Raw genomic sequence first — 23,507 nt, 5'->3', positions numbered from 1 at the left:
ATGCACCTTTACACATTGAAGCCTTCCTACACAAACATTGAATAAAACGAGTCCTGATAGATGGAGGAGCTGGTCTCAACATTTGTACATTGAGAACTATTAAACAATTGGGATATTCTGATAAAGCTATGAATTCTACAAACAAAATTACCATCAAAGCATATGATGATGAAGAACGTTCATCCAAGGGCACAATCACCTTACCTCTCAGAGTTGGGCCAGTTACAAAGGATGTGGTTTGTCAAGTCCTTGATCTAGATCTCACATACAACATACTCTTGGGACGTCCTTGGATTCATGAGATGAGCATAGTACCATCTACATATCATCGATGTATCAAGTTTCCACACAATAGAGTTGAAGTGACCGTCAAAGCTGACCCAAATCCATTCATATATTGCAACAATCTGTGACCTAGATCAGAAATAACAATCTCAGTCAATCGAGAAGCTATTCCTTCATCAACATATGTAGATCCAGAATCATTGAAAGCTTCTACATCAAAACAAACAGAGCTGAAAGAAAAGTTCAAGATTAAAGACCTGGGATGCGGTGAGTATATCTTTCATGTTGATCAACTCCCACTATCTCCTAAGATATTGAGTCGATAGGAACAATCTATAAACAATTTGCAAGGAATTGGGTGTGAACCACCTAGTGTTGTGGCTATTGAGTCTGAATGCAAATCTCCTCTAGTGGTGCAAGCAACTCTTGATATCAATAGTCCTAAGAGTGGATCCAACAAAGAATCTATTGAGCGTATCGCCAACCCTCTAGAGAATTCACACATCCTTACCATTTCATATACTCCTTCCATTTCCACTCCACTTCCAAACTTGGATCAACAAGAATTACAAAAGCCCTTACTCATTGGGGATCAAAAATCAAGCTTTGAAAAGAAAAATCTACAAGTCAAAAATAAAGAAAAGTCCTTTAGTCCAAATCAAAATCAAAAGCTATTGGACTCTGCAAAAATCAAAGTCAAGGATAAAACTCCTATGAAACAAAAAGAACAAGAGTTTATCTCCCCTAATATCAAAATAACTAGGGGCAAAAGTTCTATAATTTCAAGTCAAAAAGCATACTTGTTGATCCTAAGTCTCCATCATGCTATCCTACTTTCACTTCTTTTCACAATCATAAGCCTTCATCACTCATCTACTTGTTCCACACATCCTTTCCCTTCTAGCGATACATCGTGGACCTTTAATGGAGCTTCCTTGAAGGACTTTGTTATCAGGGATGCCCAAACTTCTTCAGGTGACACGCATATGGGCCTATGTAGTCCACACACTAGTAATTCTATCTCAGTTTTTTCATCAAGGAAGACAGTCACTTGAGCTACACATCATTCAGTCAAGGAACGATGCAACTACAATCATAAAGTGAAGCCTCGTACATTTGAAGTGGGTGACTTAGTTCTCAGAGAAAATCCTAAAAATCAGCAAGAAAGAGAGAAGAAGGGCAAGTTCGAACCAAACTGGCTTGGTCCTTACATCATCACAACAACATATGGATCTAGTGCATATCAGCTCTCAACCACAAAGGGTGAACCTTTGGAGGATCCTATCAACAATATGCACCTTCGTAGGTTTTACACATAGCTCTTCTGAGTATCCTAATTCAAAAACACAAAAAAATAAAAAAAATTCAAAAGACAAAAAAAAAAATCATAAAACATAAAAATTGTTACTTGGTGAAAACCTAGCAAACAGGCGCCTGGTGACAACAAAAAAATTAAAAAAATAAAAATAAAAAGTAAAGAAAAACATTTTGTCCAATGGTGAAAACCACTTCGGTGGCGCCCTGGGCAAGTACCATGGTGAAAACTGGGTCACCAGCGCCATGCATAGAGACATTGCTCCTCCCTCCTTCAGGATTCACTTTCATCCATTCACTTTTTGCACACACTCACAACCTATCCATTCATAATAAACTTACACATTCCCATCATGGCTTGCTATTGATCTACCTAAGATTGGTTCGCCATTCATAATAAACATTCCTTTTCACCCTTTCCATCCATAATAAATCAGCTCCTATCTATGGCTAAGGCAAATCCTACGTCTAGTGATGGGTGTGGAACCGAGATCATCACATGTTTCGAGAAGTACAGTTTCTTCCACTTTTTCTTCAGTCTATCTGCGCACAATCCGCAATAAAGCAACATCTGCATCGCCAATCTGCAATAAAGTTCCATCTTCTCCGCAATAAAGTATCAGTTTCATGGATTCGATCAGTTTCAGATGAGACACAGCAGCAACAATGGGCATCAACAAATCAAATATTTCAGCAGAGTCAGACAACATTATGGTTCAGTGCTATCTATCCTTTTTGTGAAAGTAAACATTGTGACCACAATCAAATAAGACTTATACAAGCGACAAGAGACTCTAAACTTGAGGACTACAGTGGATGTTGGTGTTGAGTCTTGGTTTTCTTTGATTTTATTTTTTGGTGACATGTCTTTTAGCTTTTCTAGGATGTCTTTGACTAGAGATTCTATCTCTAGGATGTTTTTGACTAGAAAGGCGAGGATGGGGTATCGTCACCTATTTTTCTTTGCTGTCTATGGATTGTCTCTTAGTAATGCTATGACTTGTCCAAGGATATGAGGACACTGTGAGTCTAGTGTGAACTAGGACATTCCTTGTTTGTGACTGTCTTATCTCCATGCAAACAGGTACAATGACTTTCTGGGTCAAACATATGCCTCGATTGTCATAACCTACTTGCCATAATAAAGCTCAATGATGATAACGCACAAGAAGCTCTTTCACTTTCATATCTTCTATCTTTCATCCCCATTTCTTGATTGACTTCCATCATCCTTCTTGAGTCCGCGTAGCCTGCTATCACATGACTAAGTATAATGACACACCCAAAAAAATTGCATTTCATGTAGTTGCACCCGCATTACCACATATTAAGCATTTCATACATACATATAGATATCACAATTGCAACACATCCTGCACACAACACATGTTAGCACATTTCACATTCTCATCATGTAAATAGTCATTTGCATTCTCATATTCATCTGCATTTCATACATTCACATTTGCATTTGCATAGCATAAAAAACACAAAAGAACAAAAATATTGCATTGCATCATGTACATATTTGCATCCATATCATAAGCATCACATAAGAACACACATCACATAGGTACACATGCATATAGCTGCTGCAAAGATGAATCATCTCATATATACATAATCATAAGTGTCATGATACAATGATGTCAAAATACATATGGCTACAAAATCACCCGAAGGTGTCTACATCATCATACAAAATGGTACAAAACTGATACATAAGAACCCACTGATCACTCCTCCTAGCACTACTGGTAGCGCCAGTCCTATCGCCGTCATCGTGTCCCATAACACGTGTCTAGCCCTCATCTCCAGTCTTGGATCCTGAAACACTCATCTCAGTGCATCCATGTCTTCGTCTCGATCATAGGGTACTAACTCCCCATCGATTCGTATCCACAGTATCCTGTACACCTCTAAGGTGATTGTCATCTCACCCATTGGCAAATGAAAACTACAAGTCTCTGAGTGCCATCTCTCAGCTAATGAAGTCAGCAATCCCATGTTCGCCCGAATTCAAACACATACATAATGTATCGCAAGCCCATGGCCTCAACTGTCGCTCTATCCTCGAATGTCATCTCTGCTCGCAAACTCTGCGTCGACAGGAATCTCTCTCGTGACTCTAGCATAGGTAGATACTCCTGTAGTCAAGCAAATCAACTGTGTCAGTCAAAATGACACTCACTGTTCATCACAAAGTGTTGCTATTTATCCTAATGGTACTCCCTGTACATCACAAAGTACTACATGTTTTTGTACTCCCTGTTCCTGTTCATCACAAAGTGTTGCTCATAATTGCACTCCCTGTTCATCACAAAGTGCTGCTCATATTAGTACTCCCTGTTCATCACAAAGTACTATGTCTTGGTACTCACTGTTCATCACAAAGTGCCTTGATCTATCCTGGTCTCCCCTAGAGGACCTGCTTGAGCGTATCCTCTTGGCAACTTATCCAATCGACAGCGTATGTTTATCACAGAACTGTTGATTCGACCTTGAAGACATAAATGCACATTTTTGACACAGACACGCCTTGACGTTTTTACCTCGCTTGACATTTTTCTAGACATACCTAATGCATTTATTGTGCTACCTAGCATGCATTTATTGCGCTACTTAACATGCATTAATGACAACATTTATTACAACAATGTACAAGGAGGTTTTGTGGTAACTTACCGACTCTCCTGCATCTGCTGGCCTCTGAAATCGACGAATGCGATCGAATCTATGCACCAATGCCATCGCTACTGATTGTTGATGCTCTATTCTCTCTCTGCACTCTGATCTCTTGGATGTGTGGATGACAATGAGGATGTATTCCCCTCGCGGTCTATTTTATAAACTACCCTAGCCTTAGCGCCAGCCTTTGTTTCCCGAGTCAGTCTTCTTTATCCCGTGACTCTGTCACCCGATCAGTCCATTCTAGCCTTTCTTTCTTATCGAGAGATTGTCTGCGATCTTTTCAGATATTTTCATCCAATCTCTCGAGGGGGCATATCATTCCCATCTTGGGGCAACTTTGTATCAGTTCGTCTTATCTTCTTTGAAACAACGCGACAAACTGCATTGTCTCAAAGAGGGGCAAAATGTAGACACCTAAAATTGTCTAGTCTAATTAAATAAATATCTTTATTTATTTAATTATCTAAGCCTAATTCTTCTATCAATTAAATAAATCTTTATTTATTTAATTAATTCATTTATCCTCTTCTAGCCTTATTTCTCATTTAAATAAATACATTTATTTATTTAAATTATCATTTTCCCAAATTAAATAAATATCTTATTTATTTAATTATCCCACTTCCTCTATTAATTAAATAAATCTTTATTTATTTAATTAATTCATTAACCTTTTCTACCCATGACACATGTCATTCATCTCTTAATTCATACACTACCTACCCTCTTATTATTTTCTTATTTTCTTTACCTACCCTCTAATCATAGTCGACCATTTATCTTTTACACCTCTCAATCTTATCCCTCCATTTCTTATAGTGTCTTCTATATAAGGAGATTCTTCCTTCATTATCAACCCTAATCAATCTATGCATCCTGACAAAAACTCACTATGCATTCTAACTACCCGATGCATTCAGCCCCAATTACGTTTTGCACTTTCATATGCGATCCTACTTGCAACCACATTTCTGTTCTTTGTTGAGCTCTTGTACATATAAAATCTGAGAGCAAATATATCAAGCAAGATCAATGGAGATCCAAACCCTATTGGACATGTGATGGTATAATCTTTGTGACTTCATTTGATTTGAATTGTCTCAGGTAATCTTCATATGTTATGGTGGATCTTTGTTGTTGTTAGGCTAGGGTTTTGTGGTTGAATCTATTTAGTCTTTCAATATTGTTGTTTCCACTTTCACCATATACAATAACTTTAGCACAATATTCTTGCAATCAGATAATTTCAGCTTTTTGTTTTGAAATTTTTGTCTTTTCCCTCAGATTTATTGATTTGACCCAATAAAAAAAAGAAAAAAACTTCAGGACTTCCTCAACATCATATATAACAAATTTAGGAGGATTTCTTATGAAACGTACTCACCATATTTTAATATAAAATTTATTGAAGTTTGAACAATGAATCTCAATACATATAATATTTTGTAGTGTCATAAAATTGCGACCCTAGCAATTTACGACTGCATTAGGGTCCTCACGCATGCAAACTCGAATCCTCTAGCCTAATCGGAGACCGGAGAGTGGTCGGCTTGTGAAAACAAATTCTTCCTTGGCCTTTGCATCACCCCGACCACATTCTTCCCTGGAGAAAGGGGCACCCCTGTCCCTGCCCTATTTTGGGGCAAGACCTTCCTAGAGCATGCATTATGGGTTGTGTAGTGAGCGGGAAAACTCTCCCGATGTCGGCCCGTGAGGAAATTCAAATCCTTCAAATATGTATTTAAGGGGGCATTCGTCCTCTCATTTGCATAAGTTGAAGTTGGAGAAGATTGGAGTATGTACAAGCGATCAAGCATTCAGGAGTATTCAAGCATTCAAGCATTTTTTTCCAGCATTGAGCATTCTCAAGTCTCCCTTCAAGGCTAGGTGTTGCATTCAAGTCAAGGATTCAACCATTGAGGAGGAGATTGATTTCAACATTCAATTCCACACAAACACTTCTATCAACATTGCTACCACAACCTCCCTTGAGGTGATTTACAATTCAGTCTTTCATTTACATCTACTTGCAAGTACTTTCTTTCATTACTTGGTTAATTCCAAAATTGGGGTTTGCCTTAGGCAAACCCCTAATCCCAACCTATTTTCCTCTCTTTTATGTGTGTAGGTTGTAGGTGCGCTGCTGTACATTTGGATTCGGGCTTCATTTGTAGAGGCGGAAAAACCCTTTTTGTTTTGCAGATTTTTCGAAGGACCATGTACATTCCCGCCACGGTTCGGACAATTTTTCGTCAAATTCACAGGGCGACTTCGTCTCGACATTTTACTGCCAGATCCAAGTGCACAACTTCATTCCATATTCTGATCTCAAGTTATAATTGATTCTTCGACACTTTTGCACTACATAATTCAATCAATTCCTTTCCAAGTCAAACAAGGAAAAGGGGGATCATCCTAACATTCTCAATTCATTCAGAATTCAATCTCTCATCTTTGTGTGGAAAGATTGAATCTAGTGAATTATCTCATTCCCTTCTTCCTAATGTAATGGTGAAAAGTGCTTGAAGGATAATCAATAGTGAAACTCTCATCTCTCTTTGAGGGAAAGGGTAGTTTTCCTCTTGATCCATCATTCATCATTTTCCCACCATTACATATTTATGGTGGACAAAGGTTTTATAATAAGTATGTCCCATCTTTCTTTTTATCATATCTCCTTTTGCACACATCTAGAGCAAAAACAATGATGTACACATTGATTGTATAATATTTGGCTATGAAGGTAGCCACCCAAGATCTAGAGGCCTAATGGAAAGCACACAAATAAGAGAGAAAGAATGTGACTAGAATAAATTGTATTCCTATCAACAATGCAAATAGAATCAATCAACTAAATTGAATTACAAATGGATGAAAGTACATAGTAGAGCCCTTGGTTAAATAGGCTAAGGTGAGACATAGGAGTGCATAAGATTACGACAAAAAAGGATAAGCTATCATCCCACATAAAGTGGAAAAGTGATAGTATGACATGAGACAAAAAAGGATAAGCTATCATCCCACATAAAGTGGAAAAGTGATAGTATGATACATCCACTAAAGGTGAATCACCCACCAAAGGTGGAAATGTAATCACATGATAAAATTGTATTATGAGAAATTCAGGCATAAATAATCAGATTAAACAGAGTTAACCACTAAAACTCCAATCTAATTAGCTAAATCATAATAATAATGAAATAGATAACCCGAATCAACAAAGCATAAACATTAAACAAAAAACCCGCCTTTGTTGATGAAAATCATGACTTCTATTGCTCTTCTCCAATATTGTGTTGCGTGGCTCTCAGTGTTGCGCTAGGATTCCTGCATAAGATTGACACAATAATTTTGAAGATAGTGGTTATTAAAGTTGGGAAAATGATGTGCAATTTATAGATTTTGAATGAAAGGAATGGATGGTCAAGATTAATGGCTGAGATTGCTTGAGACATAACTGATTGAGAGATAAACTCATTTGATTGATGAGTTAACTGGGTTGATTGATTAGATGACCGAATAGATGATCAGTGAATTGAGTTGATTGAAGAGATAACTAAATTGATTTATTTGTTCCAAAAAGCTAATTGGGAGTTGAAAAAGGTGATTGAGAAGTTAACTGGGAAAATGAATGAACTGATTGGGGAGTTGACTGAATAGATTGCCTAGTCAAACTAAAAGTCAGTGCCAGTTAGGATTTCAACTTGTGCTGTAGGAATTTGATTTGAAATTGCATTTGATTTTCATTTTATTTAAATTTGGATTTTCAAAAATATGAAATGAAATGCAAATTTATTGAAACTAGATGAAATTAGAATTTGGGGATTTTTTAATTTGAATTAGTAAAGAATGAATTATAAATTATTAGGAACTTGGAAATTAAATTTATTAAATAATTAAGATTATTTAATTAAAGGTGTTAATTCAAAATTAATTAAATAATAAAAAAATTAATTAATTATAAGAAAGTGGATTAAATGATTAAATGATTGGAGGAAGAAATTGAATAATTGAAATACGATGAAAATGTGATGATTAAATTACTTTAGAATAATAATAATTAGATTAATTAAATGATTAAATACTTATTTAACTAATTAAGATGAATAATTAACATACTAGCGATGAGACATTTTTAGGTGTCTACAAAAACCACTAAAGGTGGAATATTCACTTAAGGTGGATACGTGATAGCATGATACGACCACTAAAGGTGGATACACCACATAAAGTAGAATGTGATAACATGATAACACCACTTAAAGTGGAGATGCTCCTAAAAGATCCTATGTGGTCCCTAAGTAAGTTCAAGTGACATGTAATTAGGACCTAGGTGAAAAATAAACAAGGTACAACACCTTAATTACATCAACAGATTGTCACATGGTTCTCATGGAAAATGTTTTGATTGAGCTCTTCACAACACACACATATCAAACAAATCTTCTTTCCAAGAATTGTACCTCCATCATCAAGGTATTCTCTTAGAATATCTACACATTTCAATTTGAACAAAACAACCTTTGTATGTTTTGCATTTGATAACAAATTATAGGATATTTTGAATATAAATGTCATTTTGTAAAATTATGAATCTAGTGTCATCTTTAGGTTAATGACGTCAAAAGGAATTGGCAAACACCATAACTGTAGCTTATTCTCTTCAAACAAGGATTCAACCCTACCATTCATTTTATTTTTTTATTAATTTGTTTATATAGATATCAAGTCTTCAAAAAACCCTCTCCATAAAAACACAACCTATTGGCTTTCCGTTGCATGAAAAAAGTGTGCAACTACTAGTTTATTTAATTATAGAAGAGAATGTTAGCTAATTAAAAAATTTAATTTTTTAATTACTGAGGAGATATGAAAAATAAAACAATAAATATTATTTGATTATTGTGCAATAATAAATTATCCAAATAAAAAATAAATAAATTATTATTAGAAGAAATTATGATAATTAAATATTATTTAATTATAAATATGATAGAGGGGAATTTGAAATTTGAATTTGAATTAGAAGAATAACAATAACTTAATTAAATAATAGATTATTTAATTAATTGGACTAATAATTAGTAAAAATGTTGTAGGCAAATGATAGACAATTTTCAGTGTCTATAATATTTATGCCTTTTGTACCTATGGATCTTGTGAAAATAACAAAGGGGTTTCACTAAAATTTAAGGAATCTCAACAATTCAATCCTTGCAAAGAAAATCTTTAAAGGTGCTCACTAACATTGTATTGAATTGAAAGAAGATATCGTCATATTTGCACAAGATTCATAAGTGGGTGGGATGAGACAAAATCACATTGTAACAAACTTAATCACATTGAAGTACGATAGAACCATGCACAATTTTGTTTGATAATTAAACAAATATTAGAGGTAGATCACATATAAAGTTCCCATCCGAAATTTATCACCAAAACTCTAGATCTAATTATCAAACACTTTTACATGGTCAAATTAACCACAACAACATTCAACATAATTATAGAGCGAGACACCTTCTAAATTTCTATTTATCTTTCTCAATCTTAGTTTGTGATTTTTTATTTAGGTCTAATTATTACATTGTTTATACATAATTTATTATGTGTAAGTTGTGTTTATTTTCTTATAATAATAATCAATGATGCCAAGCAATATTTTTCTTTTAGACAAAATTCTTCACCCTTGTGAGCATCAACTAAGTAGATGAAATGAGTTTTAATTAGACCATTCAATATTCATGTTACGAGAGATTAGTTCGTACGAACAACTATTCATGAAGTATAGATCTACAAATTTAATTAAAAAATAATATAATTAAATCATAATACAACAACATAATTTGATATACTACAAAAATACTCCCTACTTATCATATACATATATATTAAATTTTTCACCTAAATTTTTTTTACCTATATCTTTATAAGTATTTCAATAAAATAAAAATAAAAATAAATTGTGAACTATCATTATTATTTATTATTTGTAATTTTGAAAATGATTTTGGCCCATTTCACATTAAGAACGATGTTTTTTTAGTAAACAGAAAATCTTTTTATAGGTTAAGGGCATGTGCTCTAAGAGCGATAAGAGCATACGATAGAAGCCTTTTGTGAAATGGCTTTCACACATGTTTGATCCCTCATATATTACGATAAAATATTTATTATCTTCACACATAAAATACCAGTAAATAAATAAATAAATAAATAAAATGCAAGAACAATCCAAGTAGCACGATGTTTGATTGAAATCCAAAGATATGCTTCGCAAAAATGACTAATATCTGAATAAAAAATTAAAAAACGCTGGCAGAAATGACAGTCCGTCGGATTTTTTAATCCAACGGCTTACATATCTTCAGTTTTACCTTTGTTTTTCTCTTACGCAAACTGGTTTTATTCGGATAGATATATCGCTATTGACAGAAGGGCAGAGTAATTCATCAATTCCCCGTCAAAATTTCATCAATTAGAACACTGAATTTTTCTCATCCTGGCCGACGGTTGAAAGGATTTTGTCCGGAGCTTGAAACGAGATTTTTTCAAATTGAATCCGTTGAGAAATCGACAATATATGGTGTTGAGTCTGCCAAATTGTGTTAATCTTGGTTTCAAGAATGCATTTTAGTGAATTTATCGATCCGCCGTTGTGTTTACATCACCGATCGAAGCATCATCGCCGGGGCAAGATTTGAGGTTTTTGTTTGGTTGGGCGAAATTGAAAATTTAGGTTACTTTGCAGAATCAGTAGGTTAAGAAAAGGGATCTGCGTGGAAATGGAGTCGGGGAGTAGAGATAAGCAGTCGCAGGCGGTGTTTTTGAGCTCGAGTTCGATTTCTTGTTCGGTGTGCTTGGAAGCGGTTGCAGACCGCGGGGAGAGATCGATTGCCAAGCTCAAATGCGGTCATCATTTTCATTTAGGTAAATTCATTTACCATCTTCTTGTTTCGCCGTCAAATGCAAAACATAAGCTTTCGAACCAGAAACCCTAGCATGTCTTTTCATTTGACATGCCTCAGATGACGGAGATGAGGTAAATTAAGTAAATGGAAAACTAGATCATGCTTGTTTTTGTATATTTGTGATTTTCTGTTATTGCCGTCCTTGTAGTAATGAAGAATTTGTATATAAACCTCAAGTCATTGCGTATTTGCATTTATTCTGATGAGCGGGGAAATTGTGAAATATCTAGAGGGCAATCTTGAGTAATTTGTGGCCACAAACGTACAAACGATTAAAAATAATTTCTAAATGGGGAAACCCTAGATTAGACTGTTGGCTTTTTCGTTACAATGTAAAACAGGCTTAAGAATGGCAGTGAACCCTAGATGGTGCGATTTAAAAGGAGAGGCATGGTTCTTTCAAGGTCAACGATGCAGGCCATCGTGTGCACCTAATCTTACTTAGATTGCATGGTAACTTATAGCGTAAGAGGCCATACCCCACGCTTGACTATATTTGAACTACCGGGCACTCATATTCTGCCCCACTGAACAGCATATTAAGAATTTGGTCCACATTGGGGGTGTGTCCACCCCATTTTGAACTGGAGACAACACTTAAGAATGTATGTTTTATTTGATATAAAACTTGTGTTGGTACATTTTGTATCTGTTGGAACTTGGAATGATATCGTGGCTAGAAAATATTTACGTCTTGTAAATATCTTTTGATCACTGAAAAAGTTTTAAACTAATCTAGAATAAGATCATGGCTAGAAAACATACCAGTCTTGGCATGCTTGGCACATTAATTTTTGCTGCTTTGCAAAACTTTTCCTTGAGACCTATGCTTAATTTTAGTACGATGTGTGCCTGTTGGAATGAGATTGTGGCTGGGAAACAGGAAATTTTCTAAATTTCATTTGTATTTTGGCTGCTTTTCGAAACATTTTCCTTGAGAGTTATGCAATAATCATAGTAAGAATGCAACATTTTTGGGAATTTAGTTTATTTTATTCTCCTTTGGAAAACTCATGAGTAACTTGCTGAAATTTACCTCACATATTGTTTAATAATTTGTTTCTGTGGGTTTTGATCTCATGATCAAGCTTGTGAGTATACTGAACCTTGTCAATTCGCCTAAACCTGGAGTACAAGTCATGTTTGCAGAAACATGAGCAGTATATGGGGCCTAGAAAGCAGGAGAGTAACAGGCATGTGGCTCACATTAGCAAACAACTTTTGTGGTGTGGCCATAATCACTTATAGAGATTGCCTCTTAGTGATTTAAATTTTTTACCTATGTATGTGTCCACTTAAATATATTCCTTTTGCTTGCATTTGACGATCTGTCTTCAAGAGGGTGATTTCTCCTGTACAAAATTATTCTTTTTTTATTCTCATGTGAGGAAAATAGATTGAGTGGTGAATGGAGGCATAGCTGGTCATGGATGGAAGTGAAGCCTTTATCCTTTTGATGGAGAAAGAGGATTTGTTTGCAAATTCATTTTACGCCCTTTCATGACAGCTTTTTACAGAAAAGGTAGTTATGTACTTCATTTAAATCTATTCAGTGCTGGACAACTTTAAATTTTCTATCAAACCTCTAACTCTATTTAATATGATCTCTTCAGGATTGAAGGTTAAATATGCTCGAACTGTATTCAAAGTCCAAACTTTGTTTATAATAAAAATATGCAATAAAATTGTGATTTTGTCTTAGGAATGCACTTTATTAATAGAAAGATAATTATTCGTTCACAATGGGATTAAAGTATAAATACATAGTACATTGCAGCCAAGACAATTAACATAGAATTTTCAAAGGTAAACCATTAGGTCTTTAATATGGTTGCAAGCACTTGGCCTCCATGCTTTCAGGTGTCCACATGGGTGGTACAAGGTACCCAAGAGCATGTTGGAATGGAATGCTGGCTTTCTATTGGAATTTTATTGTTTCTCACCACTTGCTCTAAACCCTTTGGATTCTTCCATGAAAATACTTAATAACTGAGTTGATGATTTTCTCCCTCAAGATTTTGATGAGATGCAACTTGATTGCCTAATCTGATTCTGAGTTACTATAGTTATTTTAGGCAAATTCTCTTTCTCTCTCTATATATATTTGTAGTTTTTTAAGAATTTTTAGCTCCATATCATGGAGTGTAGCCTGTTGAATTTCTGTTTGCCATAGCAATAACTGTAGGAAAGCTTTAAATTAGCCTCTTGAATTATTGGCTGCATTCAACTGAAAATTGCTAATTGGTTCTGCAGAATATGCAAATTGGCTAGCAAACAGTTGGAAAACACACTTTAAGTGCAGAGGGTTTTGATCATCAATTCTAATGCATTGGACCATGGCTTTGTTTCTTATGTGAACCAGTCAAGGTGGGGTCTCATGCTGGGGATATGGCCCTTTAAAATTGGGGCATGTGGTATCATATAATAATAATAAAAAAAGTGCATTTCAAATAATAGCTTGCTCCAAAATTTGGAGCAGTGGTTGTTTTGGGTTCCATTTTTCAGCTTAAGCAGGTGGTGGGGGGCTTAATTTTACAATGCATGCAACACCTTTTTATCCTGCCGAAACGCAATCTTGACCAGCAAAATACGATTTCCAAATCACAAATGAAAGCTCTGGATCAGAGCAAATAAGCCACACAATTTCCACAGCACCACAAATAACAACCATTCAAATTAACAAATGCACGGATTTAAGTCAAACAGATAATGTTAAGGGCTACCTATAAGTTGTTTTTTTTTGAATAAAGGGGTAAAAACTTTATTAATAATCAGACACAAGCATTACATAAGAAAACCAGAGCCTCAAAGCTCTAGAAGAGAACAACAAACCCAACCAATTTTCAACCAGCTTCATGACTATCCATATCCTCAGCAAAGATCTTATGCAAGTCTTGACAATAATCCGGGGAAAGATGTTCCCAATCCTCAACTTTCCAATCATCACCATGTTCTGAGGCCCACTTAGCCAAACAATCAGCTGCTCTATTTCATTCACGAGGAATGTGGATGAAAGACACCACCTCCATCACAACACTAATTTGCAAAATCTGGTTAACAGTCCCTGCCATCTGCCAATTAATTCCACTCACCTTCTACTCAATCAACAGATTAACCATAATCTGCGAATCTGATTCGTAAATAACCTTATGCCACCCCCAACTCAAAAGCACGCTCCAGGGCACAAAAAATTGCTAATCCCTCCATAAAATTATTAGACTGCTGCCCTTTATGCACTGAAAATAAGAAAACCACCTCCCCCATACAATCCCTACCAACACCACCAATCCTAGCAGGACCCGGGTTACCCCTAGAGGAGCCATCGGTGTTAATCTTAATGGAATCATTTTGCGGGGGCAACCATCTAGCCACCCTATGAACCTTCTTCATAGCACGTCTACCTCTCCTGACACAAGCTGAGATAGGTGACATCTCCTGCAAACCCAACCTACTCAGTATATCAGCCTCTCCTCTGTCCAAAGGAAAATTCACCTCACATTTAGCTTCCACCCTCTCCTGGATTAGCCCCGCCTTGCCAAGTTTGATCGGCACTTAGGAAGAGAAATGAGGAAGTCCGCCTTAGTCACAAGGAAGGAAAGTGTCAAAGTCCGCCAGCTAAAAGAGGAATGTTTTGGGTGAATTCCAATTGGGAAAATGTCTTATGAAGTCCGAGTTGGTTGGCAGTTAGGAAAACTTTTCATGAAGTCCGCCACACATGAGGAAGCATTTTGATCAAGTTTGCTGGGAAAATGTTTGCCAAGGTCCGCCTTAAGGAGGAAAGAAATTCCTCAACTTCGATTTGTGCAAGGGAAAGAAAGTGTTCAACTCCACCATGCTAAGGAAAGTATTTATTGAAGTCCGCCCTGCATTGCCAAGTCTGATCAGCAGCTAGGAAAATTATTTGTGAAGTCTGCTTTGCATTGGAAAACATTTCTTCAACTCCGCCTAGTCCGCTGGCTAATGAGGAAGACAATTTGTGAAGTCTGCCCAAGATAGGAACAAGTTTACTAAAGTCCGCCTTGAATAAGGAATGGAAACTTCAAAGTTCAATTTAGATTGAGGAAAGAAGTCTTCAAACTCCGTAACACATGAGGAAAAGACTTTGCTAAGTACGATTTTGGACTAAGATGGAAGGTTTCACAATTGCCATCAAGGTTAATTTTGGAAAGTTTTAAAATTTGGAAAAGAAAGAAAGAAAGAGTTCAATTCATGAACTCATAATGAAAATGGAAACTTTCTCAAGGAGCTAAACTTGAACTCAAAGCGAAATCAGATCTTTCTCAAGGGACTGAGTTCAACTGAAAATCAAAATTGGAAACTTTCTTAAGAGTCCCAAATGTATAAGGAAACAAGATCATTTACTAAAGATTTACATGACTAGTTCAAATTTGGGAAAGATAAACTGTGTTTCTCATTACACAATTCGAACTCTTTTAAGAGTTTTATACTTATAATGAATTGTTCATTCATTTCAAAAGTTTGAACTTGGAGAGTAAAAAAACTAAGTAGAAGAATATTTCAGGTCTTTTAGAGCATTTCTCAAGCCTTCAAGAGCAGATTCGAGGTTTTTTCTAAGGCATTTGCAGGAGGAAGAAGTGAAGATTTTCAGACTAAACATTTTTCTATCTCTCTCTTGTCTGAATTCTGAAGGTTGTGGATGACAACAAAGGTTGGATCTTCAAAGAGGACACAAATGAAATTTCAAGTAGACAAGGATTCTCCACTAGAATCCAATATTAACTCAAAATGGAATAAGGTTGGTGATACCAACCTCGGGCATATCAACCTTACGGAGTCCAAAAAGAGGATGCATGGCCAAGATGGAAAACTACCTACTCCAATTGCACATAGAATGATGAGAAACGAGATAGTACAAGCAGCTGGATTTCTTCCAGCATTTCAATGTAATGAGTTAGTTGTCGAATGCTCCAAACAGTATAATTCCTTGGAAAGAGAAATCATAGCTCCGGATGGGAGAGTGTTGGCTAACTTAGGAGAAGTTGCCATAAGAGAAGCTTTTGGTATTCCTGAATACCATGGAGCTGTTTATAAGTCCAGGGATGAGGCAACTATGATGTATGAAGATAATACCGAGGAGTATGAAGCAAATATCAACCATTCATGGTTGGAAAAACCAAGACAAAGTGTGGGAAAGATGCCTAAGAAGCTCCTCAGGCCATACTTTAAAGAAGATTATGGAGATCTCATTGTATTGTTGAATAGGATCATGGGCAGCCAGCAAGGTGCACCTTTTGAGCCCTTGATGTATTATTTCATCCATGAGATCACCGTTGGTACCGTTGGTGTTAAAATGATAATTTGGGCCATAATCATCAGCGACAACCTTGATGATTAGCTTAAGAATTTGGAGAAGACAAGGACATTTTATATGAGCTCTTATCTTATTTATTCACTAGCAAGAACCCACAGATACAAGGGCTTGCTTTGTAGAGGAATGGTGGGAAACAAAGAAAACCACTTGAGCGTATATGATTGCTACCCGCAATTACATCGGGAGGAGAAATATCATTTCAAAAGGGTCAACGACGCCTTCCTTATGTACATCACCAGGACTCTCCAGGGAGGCACACACCGAAGACTTTCTCAGGAATCCAAGGAGTTGATCAGCTGATTTGGATATTGGTATATCTAGTATCTTAGATTTACATATTTGCAAATCCAAGGATTCGCTGGTTGTCCCTATAGACTCCTTATGTATCCCACAAATAGGATGGTTTTGCTAGAAGTGTTGAGACAACTTGATACTTTCATGAGTGTACAAAGAGTCAAACAGAAAACAGGAGCTTCCTTCCCTCTTAGTGTTGGGAAAATGTTAGAATCTTGCCCACCCACTCAGGCTGCAACACATGCTGATAAAGAGATTCAGTGGTACTCATTCATCCAATATCAGTCGAGGGCCTACTTTGATCCCTTCCATCGTATGGGATTAGTGAACGAAATAAAATATGAACACGGGCTTGATCTTGAGGACTATTGGGCCAATGCTACTGACAATTTTGAAGTAAGGAAAAGAATATGGTCGAGGATACCACTTAGTTTGATTCGGTCATCTGAAGTTTTCCAGGTGGCTAATCAGATTGAGGAAGATGATGAATACGAGCAAACACATTATGCAAATTTGAGAGATGATCCTCTTCCGCCGGTTGATTGGTCAAATTTTGAAAGGGCTGAATTATGAGATTTGATGAGGCCAGTGATTGAGTATTGAAAATGGTGGGCAGTCCAAAGAACCAGTATGCTCAAAGCAAGGAATGTATCCCTCACATACGATTTGATGGGGGCTGACGAATCTTTTTCTTCAAATCATAGTGAGATGTCCAATAATCCTAAAGGTCTTGAAAGTGTGGGATCGAGAAAAAGAAAAGAAACAACATGAAGTTTAGCGAAAGCAAGAGGAAAGAAGGTTGCTGATGAAGAGATTGTAAACAAACGACAAAAGCCAAATCAAGCTTAGTCCACCATCAGTGCTTCATCCATAGCTCCAAACAGGCCTTCGATAGATGAGTATGAACAAGAGAATGAGATAGGAATTCCCCCTCCTGTCTTTGAGGAGTAGCATTTGGAACCCACTCGCCTTTAGGTTGTAGAATTAAAGAACATTGAGCCTGAAGGTGAGTTTTTGGATGGCATAATTTCAACACTCAAAGGACTAGAGGATGACCTTGATGATGATGGTATGGAGCAATCAACCATTCCCGATTGGTTGAAAGACAAAATGAAAGCCAAGGCACCCATAGAGGTACATCAAGAAGAAGATACAACAAGACTTTTGGCTAAATTGAACAAGATAGTAGAAAAGAAGCCAACTAAGAAATTTTCCTTGATTTAGAGAAATAATGCAGGATTCAGGTCCGTTCAAGTGGCAGTTCCAAAAGTTGACAAGGCACAGGAGGATATTATTCCTCAAGAGTATGAGGTAACTACTATTGATTTGGGCCGAACTACTAAAGTACAAGAAGTTCAAGAATTTGACGATTTCGTCAAAACCATCAAGGAAAGGCTGAATTAGGAGATTGAGTAGAAGAAAGAGTTGAAAGCTGAAAATGAGTAGTGGAGGAGATATGTTCAACACTTGATGAATCCCATTGCTTGGGAAGAGGTAGCAGTTACTTCACCCTTGGCTCTTCCACAGGAGTCTGTTAATGACTATGAAGATATGAGAATTACTTTCAGAGAGGTTAAGGGATGGATCTCAGACACAACTGAGCAGGCTGCCATAATTGGTGAAAATCTAATGTCAGCATATGAATCCACATCCTCTTTTCTTGGTAGAATACAGGATATGTCTGTGGCTTGGGAGGATCTTCAAGATTTTTAGAACAAAATAATTCCATGCTTGAAGATGATGAGAGGGCTTCCAAATAGGATTTGACTGATGGAGGAGGAATTCAAGCTGGTGATGTTTATGACTTCAACACATTGTATTTAGCCTTGACCACTAGAGTTGAATGCTTGAAGAAGATTGAGGCCAAGTGCACTGAAGTAGGGGGAATCATTGGAGAAATTCAAGATAAAATCTTCCTCGTAGTAGCTGAGGTACTCAAGTAGGATGTAGTATGAGAGAAGGCTATGTGTGCAGAGAATCTGAAGGTCAAAATCCAGGAGAATTTCTTCAATTCCATAGGACTGATTCTCAGACCAGGTTTGGCTAAGGTTTCGAACTTCTTGTTCATTGATGGGAATTTACTGGTGCAGGCTGCTGACTGGGAAGGCGCTTTGGCCATGTGTACCGATGAGTTGGATATGGCTGACTACAAAATTGGCAGCTCGCCACATGTCACCATGGAAGAGGTCCGTCCTCTTTAGTCCCGATTCATCGAATTTGCCGCTTCAAAAAAGGAAAGTGGGTGCATCATCCTTGAGAGTAGCATCTAGTGACACTTGTCTTGTTCCTATTTGCTCAAACTAGTTAGGTTTTGGAAACCCTAATTAGGGTTTTGATACTTTGATCTGGGCCCTTGATCACTGTTTGATCTTGGTCGTTCATTACTTTTTGGCGCCTATTAAGGTTTCCTCCTCTCATTTGGAGAGTGTGAGGTTTTTGTTAAATTGTTGCAAGAGATTGCTTTGATAATAGAGTTTCTCATGTGCTTATAGACTTTGGAACATATCTTGTCTAAGTGATTGGCATGGTTTACATTTTCTTCAACAAGTAGAATAAAATTTGATTAATTTTGTTAGATGAAATGCAAGATTTGATGAAATGCAAGATTTGATAAGTGCGAGTTTAAGGTAAAACTTATTTGCTCATACTTTTGATAAGTGGATGATTTCCATTCATCGTGCAAAGTTAGTTTGAGCTTGTTTTTGTGGATGCTTAACTTCAATCTGAGTAAATTTTGTTCAAATTGATGATATTTACCTGGGAAATGAAAATTACAAGTGCAAACCTTTGAAGATTGCACCTACTTTGTTGAGTCAACAAGTAGAATAAAATTTGATTAATGTTGTTAGATGAAATACAAGATTTGATTTTAAGTGTGGGTTAAAGGTAAAACTTATTTGCTCATACTTTTGATAAGTGGATGATTTCCATTCATCATGCAAAGTTAGTTTGAGCTTGTTTTTGTGGATGCTTAACTTCAATCTGAGTAAATATTATTCAAATTGAGTTTGGCTGCACTCCCAGGTAGAGTAACTGCCTTCTTTGCATAGAGTTGATTTGGCATGAATATGAATAATGGAGTTCTAAACACACACCAAAAGGCAGCATGAGAATTTTCTATTGAAAACTAAATGAGCAGCATAACCTAATGTAAAGTGAGGTTCCATTCTTTCTATTGTCAATATTAGATTCTTTCTGTAATTTATGTGTGTAAGCACAACATCTGTTTGACTGACCCATAGAATTCTTTAATTTTGTTAAACAGCATTTAAAAAATTCCCACTTTCTATTTAACAAAGAAAAGATGAGTGAAATACACTTCACTTTAGAGATGTTTCTTTTTTATCTGCCCTGCCGCATTACCAGGAGGAAGCCAATTATAATATACAACTTTTAATGGTCATGCTGTTAACCACTAGCAGATAGTAAAGAATGGTATGTTTTAAATTAAGCATACTAATTCTGCTCCAGGGTTTTGCGAATGCATACAAATGACATCAATGATGTAAGCAAGTCTGCAAATAGATGATGAATAATGAAAGAAATGTTGTGTCAGTATTAATGGAAGGGATTACTGATTTGTATCAGAATATTTAATTATCTTTTAGTCAGTTATCTTTAGTTCTTTATTAATGGTCATTTATCTTTTTAGTTCGTTTAGTGTTTTAATTTTAACTATTGCTTCTTTTATTAGATCGCATAGTTAGCTTTTTAGTTTTTAGCTTTTTTGCTTTTTAAAGCGTTTTTAGTTTTTTAGCTTCAGGTTGAAGCTTTAGTTTAATGGTTCATTATTTTTAGAACACCGTCTTGTAATTCTCTTATATACGTTGTATCATAGAAGCATTAGTTGTTTGGGGAATTAATTGGCAAATCAAAAGTAAAATATTTTTTGAAAAATGGGGAAAAAATTGGATTTACAAAAAAAAGTAAAAAATTGCAGAAAAACAATCAAAAATTACTTTTTTTTAATATTTATGGGCATTTCCATAGCATAGAGATATTGTAGGCAAAAAAAATAGACACTTCAACACATGGATTGTAGAAAATAGATTTTTGTTGTTTATATTCATATCGTTGATTACATTGCACAAAACTTACTACAACATAAATAATATCTAGATGGTGATAGATGTCAAAATGTCGATTACAATATAGTTTGTGACTTTGTTCAAAGTCAACCTATAAACTAAGTACAAAATTCCAAAAAATCAATTGTAGGCAATGACATGCTAGAGGGAAGGAGGCTTTGATGATGAAGCTCTTGAGTGAGAGCCTATCCTAGCTCGTTCAAGCCATTTAGGATCCATGTTGGCCATCCTCATGAGATCAAAATCTTTAGGCTCAAGAGGAGTATCATCATCGTCATCAGTGACAACAATCAACTCAGATTCTGGATTTATCTCTTTGAGGTCAATTGGCTCGTCTTCCTCAATAGTTCCTGATTTTGCCCATGTAGAAATTAGTCTTTGCTTACAAGTGAGAAACACAAAGAATAGTGAATATAATTTCAACTAATTGCAACTATATATTAATATTCTTACCTCGAGCTTTCCTTATCTTCAAGCGGAGGTTGTGGTGAACAAATTCCGAGTAATTCATCCCCTATTTTGTTAGGCGGTTGCGTTTCTTGGAATGTATGTGTTCATTAACACTCCAATTACACTCACAAGCGAATGAGCTGCATGGCTGGCTCAAAATGCGCACTGCCATCCACCTAAAGTTTGGTAATTCGTCTCCAAAACAAGCCCACCATTGAGCTGAAAAATAGATTATATGGAGATGATAGTGTAATAATATCTTAAAATCTTAACAAACTTAATGACCGTGTTGGCAAAATAAATAGATTGTCAAAAGTTTATAGAGTCTACTTCGTTGGATAGTCTTTCTGCCTTGCATGGCAGCCCTAGAATAGAGAAAACCCTTAGCCTGCTTGTACATTTCCAACTCTAACATAGCTGCATCAAATTTATCTTGGGTTGGAAACATTTTGTCCATGCACTTGAAGAAGCTTTGTTTGATCTCAACATCAATATCCATGAATGAAGTCTTGTAGAATAACGATGGATTCAAAAAGTATCCCAGAGCATGGAGAGGAGTGTGCATCTGTCCATCCCATCTCGTATCAATTATGTCCCACAATGGCATATACCTCTCCTTGTTATTTCCCAACTTAGTCCTTATCATCTCGTTGGCCCTATCCATGGCCTCGTACACATATCCCATGGGCTGTTTTTCCCCATCCACTAATCTCAAGACTTTTACTAGAGGCTCTAAAAACTCTACAATTTGTTCAATCGATTCCCAAAAGCTAGTAGAATACATGTAGTCTGCCATTGCTGTGCCATTTGCTTGATTTGTGAAGCTAGATTCCATCCACTCAGTTGAAACAAACATTCGCCTCAATTTTTTTTTTAATGCAAGGAAGTGTGTTGCAAATCTTGTCACCCTTGGTCGAACTAGCTCCTTGCCTCTTGTGAAAGAGCACATTATAGCCAAAATCCTCGTGTGATTATAAATAAATTTGGTAACCTTGTGATCCTTCTGCAATGCCTTCTTAACCCATTCAATTTTTCCAATGTCCTCTAGGGTTAGATCAAGGCATTGTGCTGCACATGGTGTAAAAAACATAGAGGGGTATTTATGTGTTGGAAGTCTCCTAGCAGCAACATAAGCAACAACATTGTCTGTGATAAATTGAACCACATTTTGTTGCTCTACACCCATAACTACCATGTCATACATCTCAAACAATGTAGCCGTGGATATCATTATATTAGATGCATCCACAAATTTCAAAAAAATAGTGCCAATCTCACAAGAGACAAGGAAGTTAATAAAAGTCCGGTTCCTTCTATCTGTCTAGCCATTTGACATAATGCTGCAACCAGTAATGGCCCACTGTAACCAATGTTTTTTAACATTTTCAACCTTTTGTACTTTATCTTTGAGCATACCAACCTTCAATGACTCATAAGATGGGGCTTGAAATCCAGAACCTATAGCTGCAATAGCATCTACCATAGGTTGCCAATATGGATTCTGGAAGCATGGAATGCCAAGCTAGAGGAGTACCAAAAATTACCAATTGCCTTCTTTGCTTGTTCAGTGACTTTTTTACTCCATCATGTACTCTCCAAAGTGGTTTGTGATCCTAGAGTAGTACAAGGTTGGAAGAAAGCATTAATGTTTCCTTCACCTGTGTTTGGTCCACATGCTGTACAAGAAGGTGGTGACCCAAATTTCCTGAAATCCCCATCTTCACCATCCTCCTCACCCAAATGGTTCCTACTAGCATCTGCAAAACTAGAACCTAGTTCAACCCGAATTTTCACTTTTTTGGCCTTACTCTCAAACAATCCCATCAAGTGATTGCTTTGCTTGATATGAGACATCTGTAGGGCATAGTTTGCAAATCTTGGGGTTATTTCCTCGTTCTTTTGACAAATGCCATTTGAAACGATAAATTCCATCACAGATCTCATGTAGACACCAATTGCACTTGACTTTTGTGCTACCGAGAATTGGTGTGCAATATGTCCATGCAAAGTCTTTTTGATGTGGCATTGTGATCAATAATCAAATTTGCAAAAGCATTTTAATTCAGTGTTTAATGGCTCCCC

General features: G+C 36.3%; 1 protein-coding gene across 1 annotated transcript in view; it reads left to right on the top strand.

Annotated features, from left to right (window-relative positions):
• Positions 1 to 10,547: 10,547 nt before the first annotated feature.
• LOC131060513 (E3 ubiquitin-protein ligase IPI1) overlaps positions 10,548 to 23,507 on the top strand; it is a 137,386-nt gene continuing 124,426 nt past the window's right edge. Inside the window, exon 1 of the mRNA XM_057993755.2 lies at positions 10,548 to 11,220. Coding sequence (XP_057849738.1) covers positions 11,076 to 11,220 — 145 coding nt within the window. The 5' untranslated portion in view covers positions 10,548 to 11,075. The remainder of the gene's footprint in view (positions 11,221 to 23,507) is intronic.

The sequence above is a fragment of the Cryptomeria japonica genome, chromosome 2, assembly GCF_030272615.1.
Source record: "Cryptomeria japonica chromosome 2, Sugi_1.0, whole genome shotgun sequence".
Taxonomy (NCBI): domain Eukaryota; kingdom Viridiplantae; phylum Streptophyta; class Pinopsida; order Cupressales; family Cupressaceae; genus Cryptomeria; species Cryptomeria japonica.
This window is presented reverse-complemented; position numbering and strand designations above follow the sequence as displayed.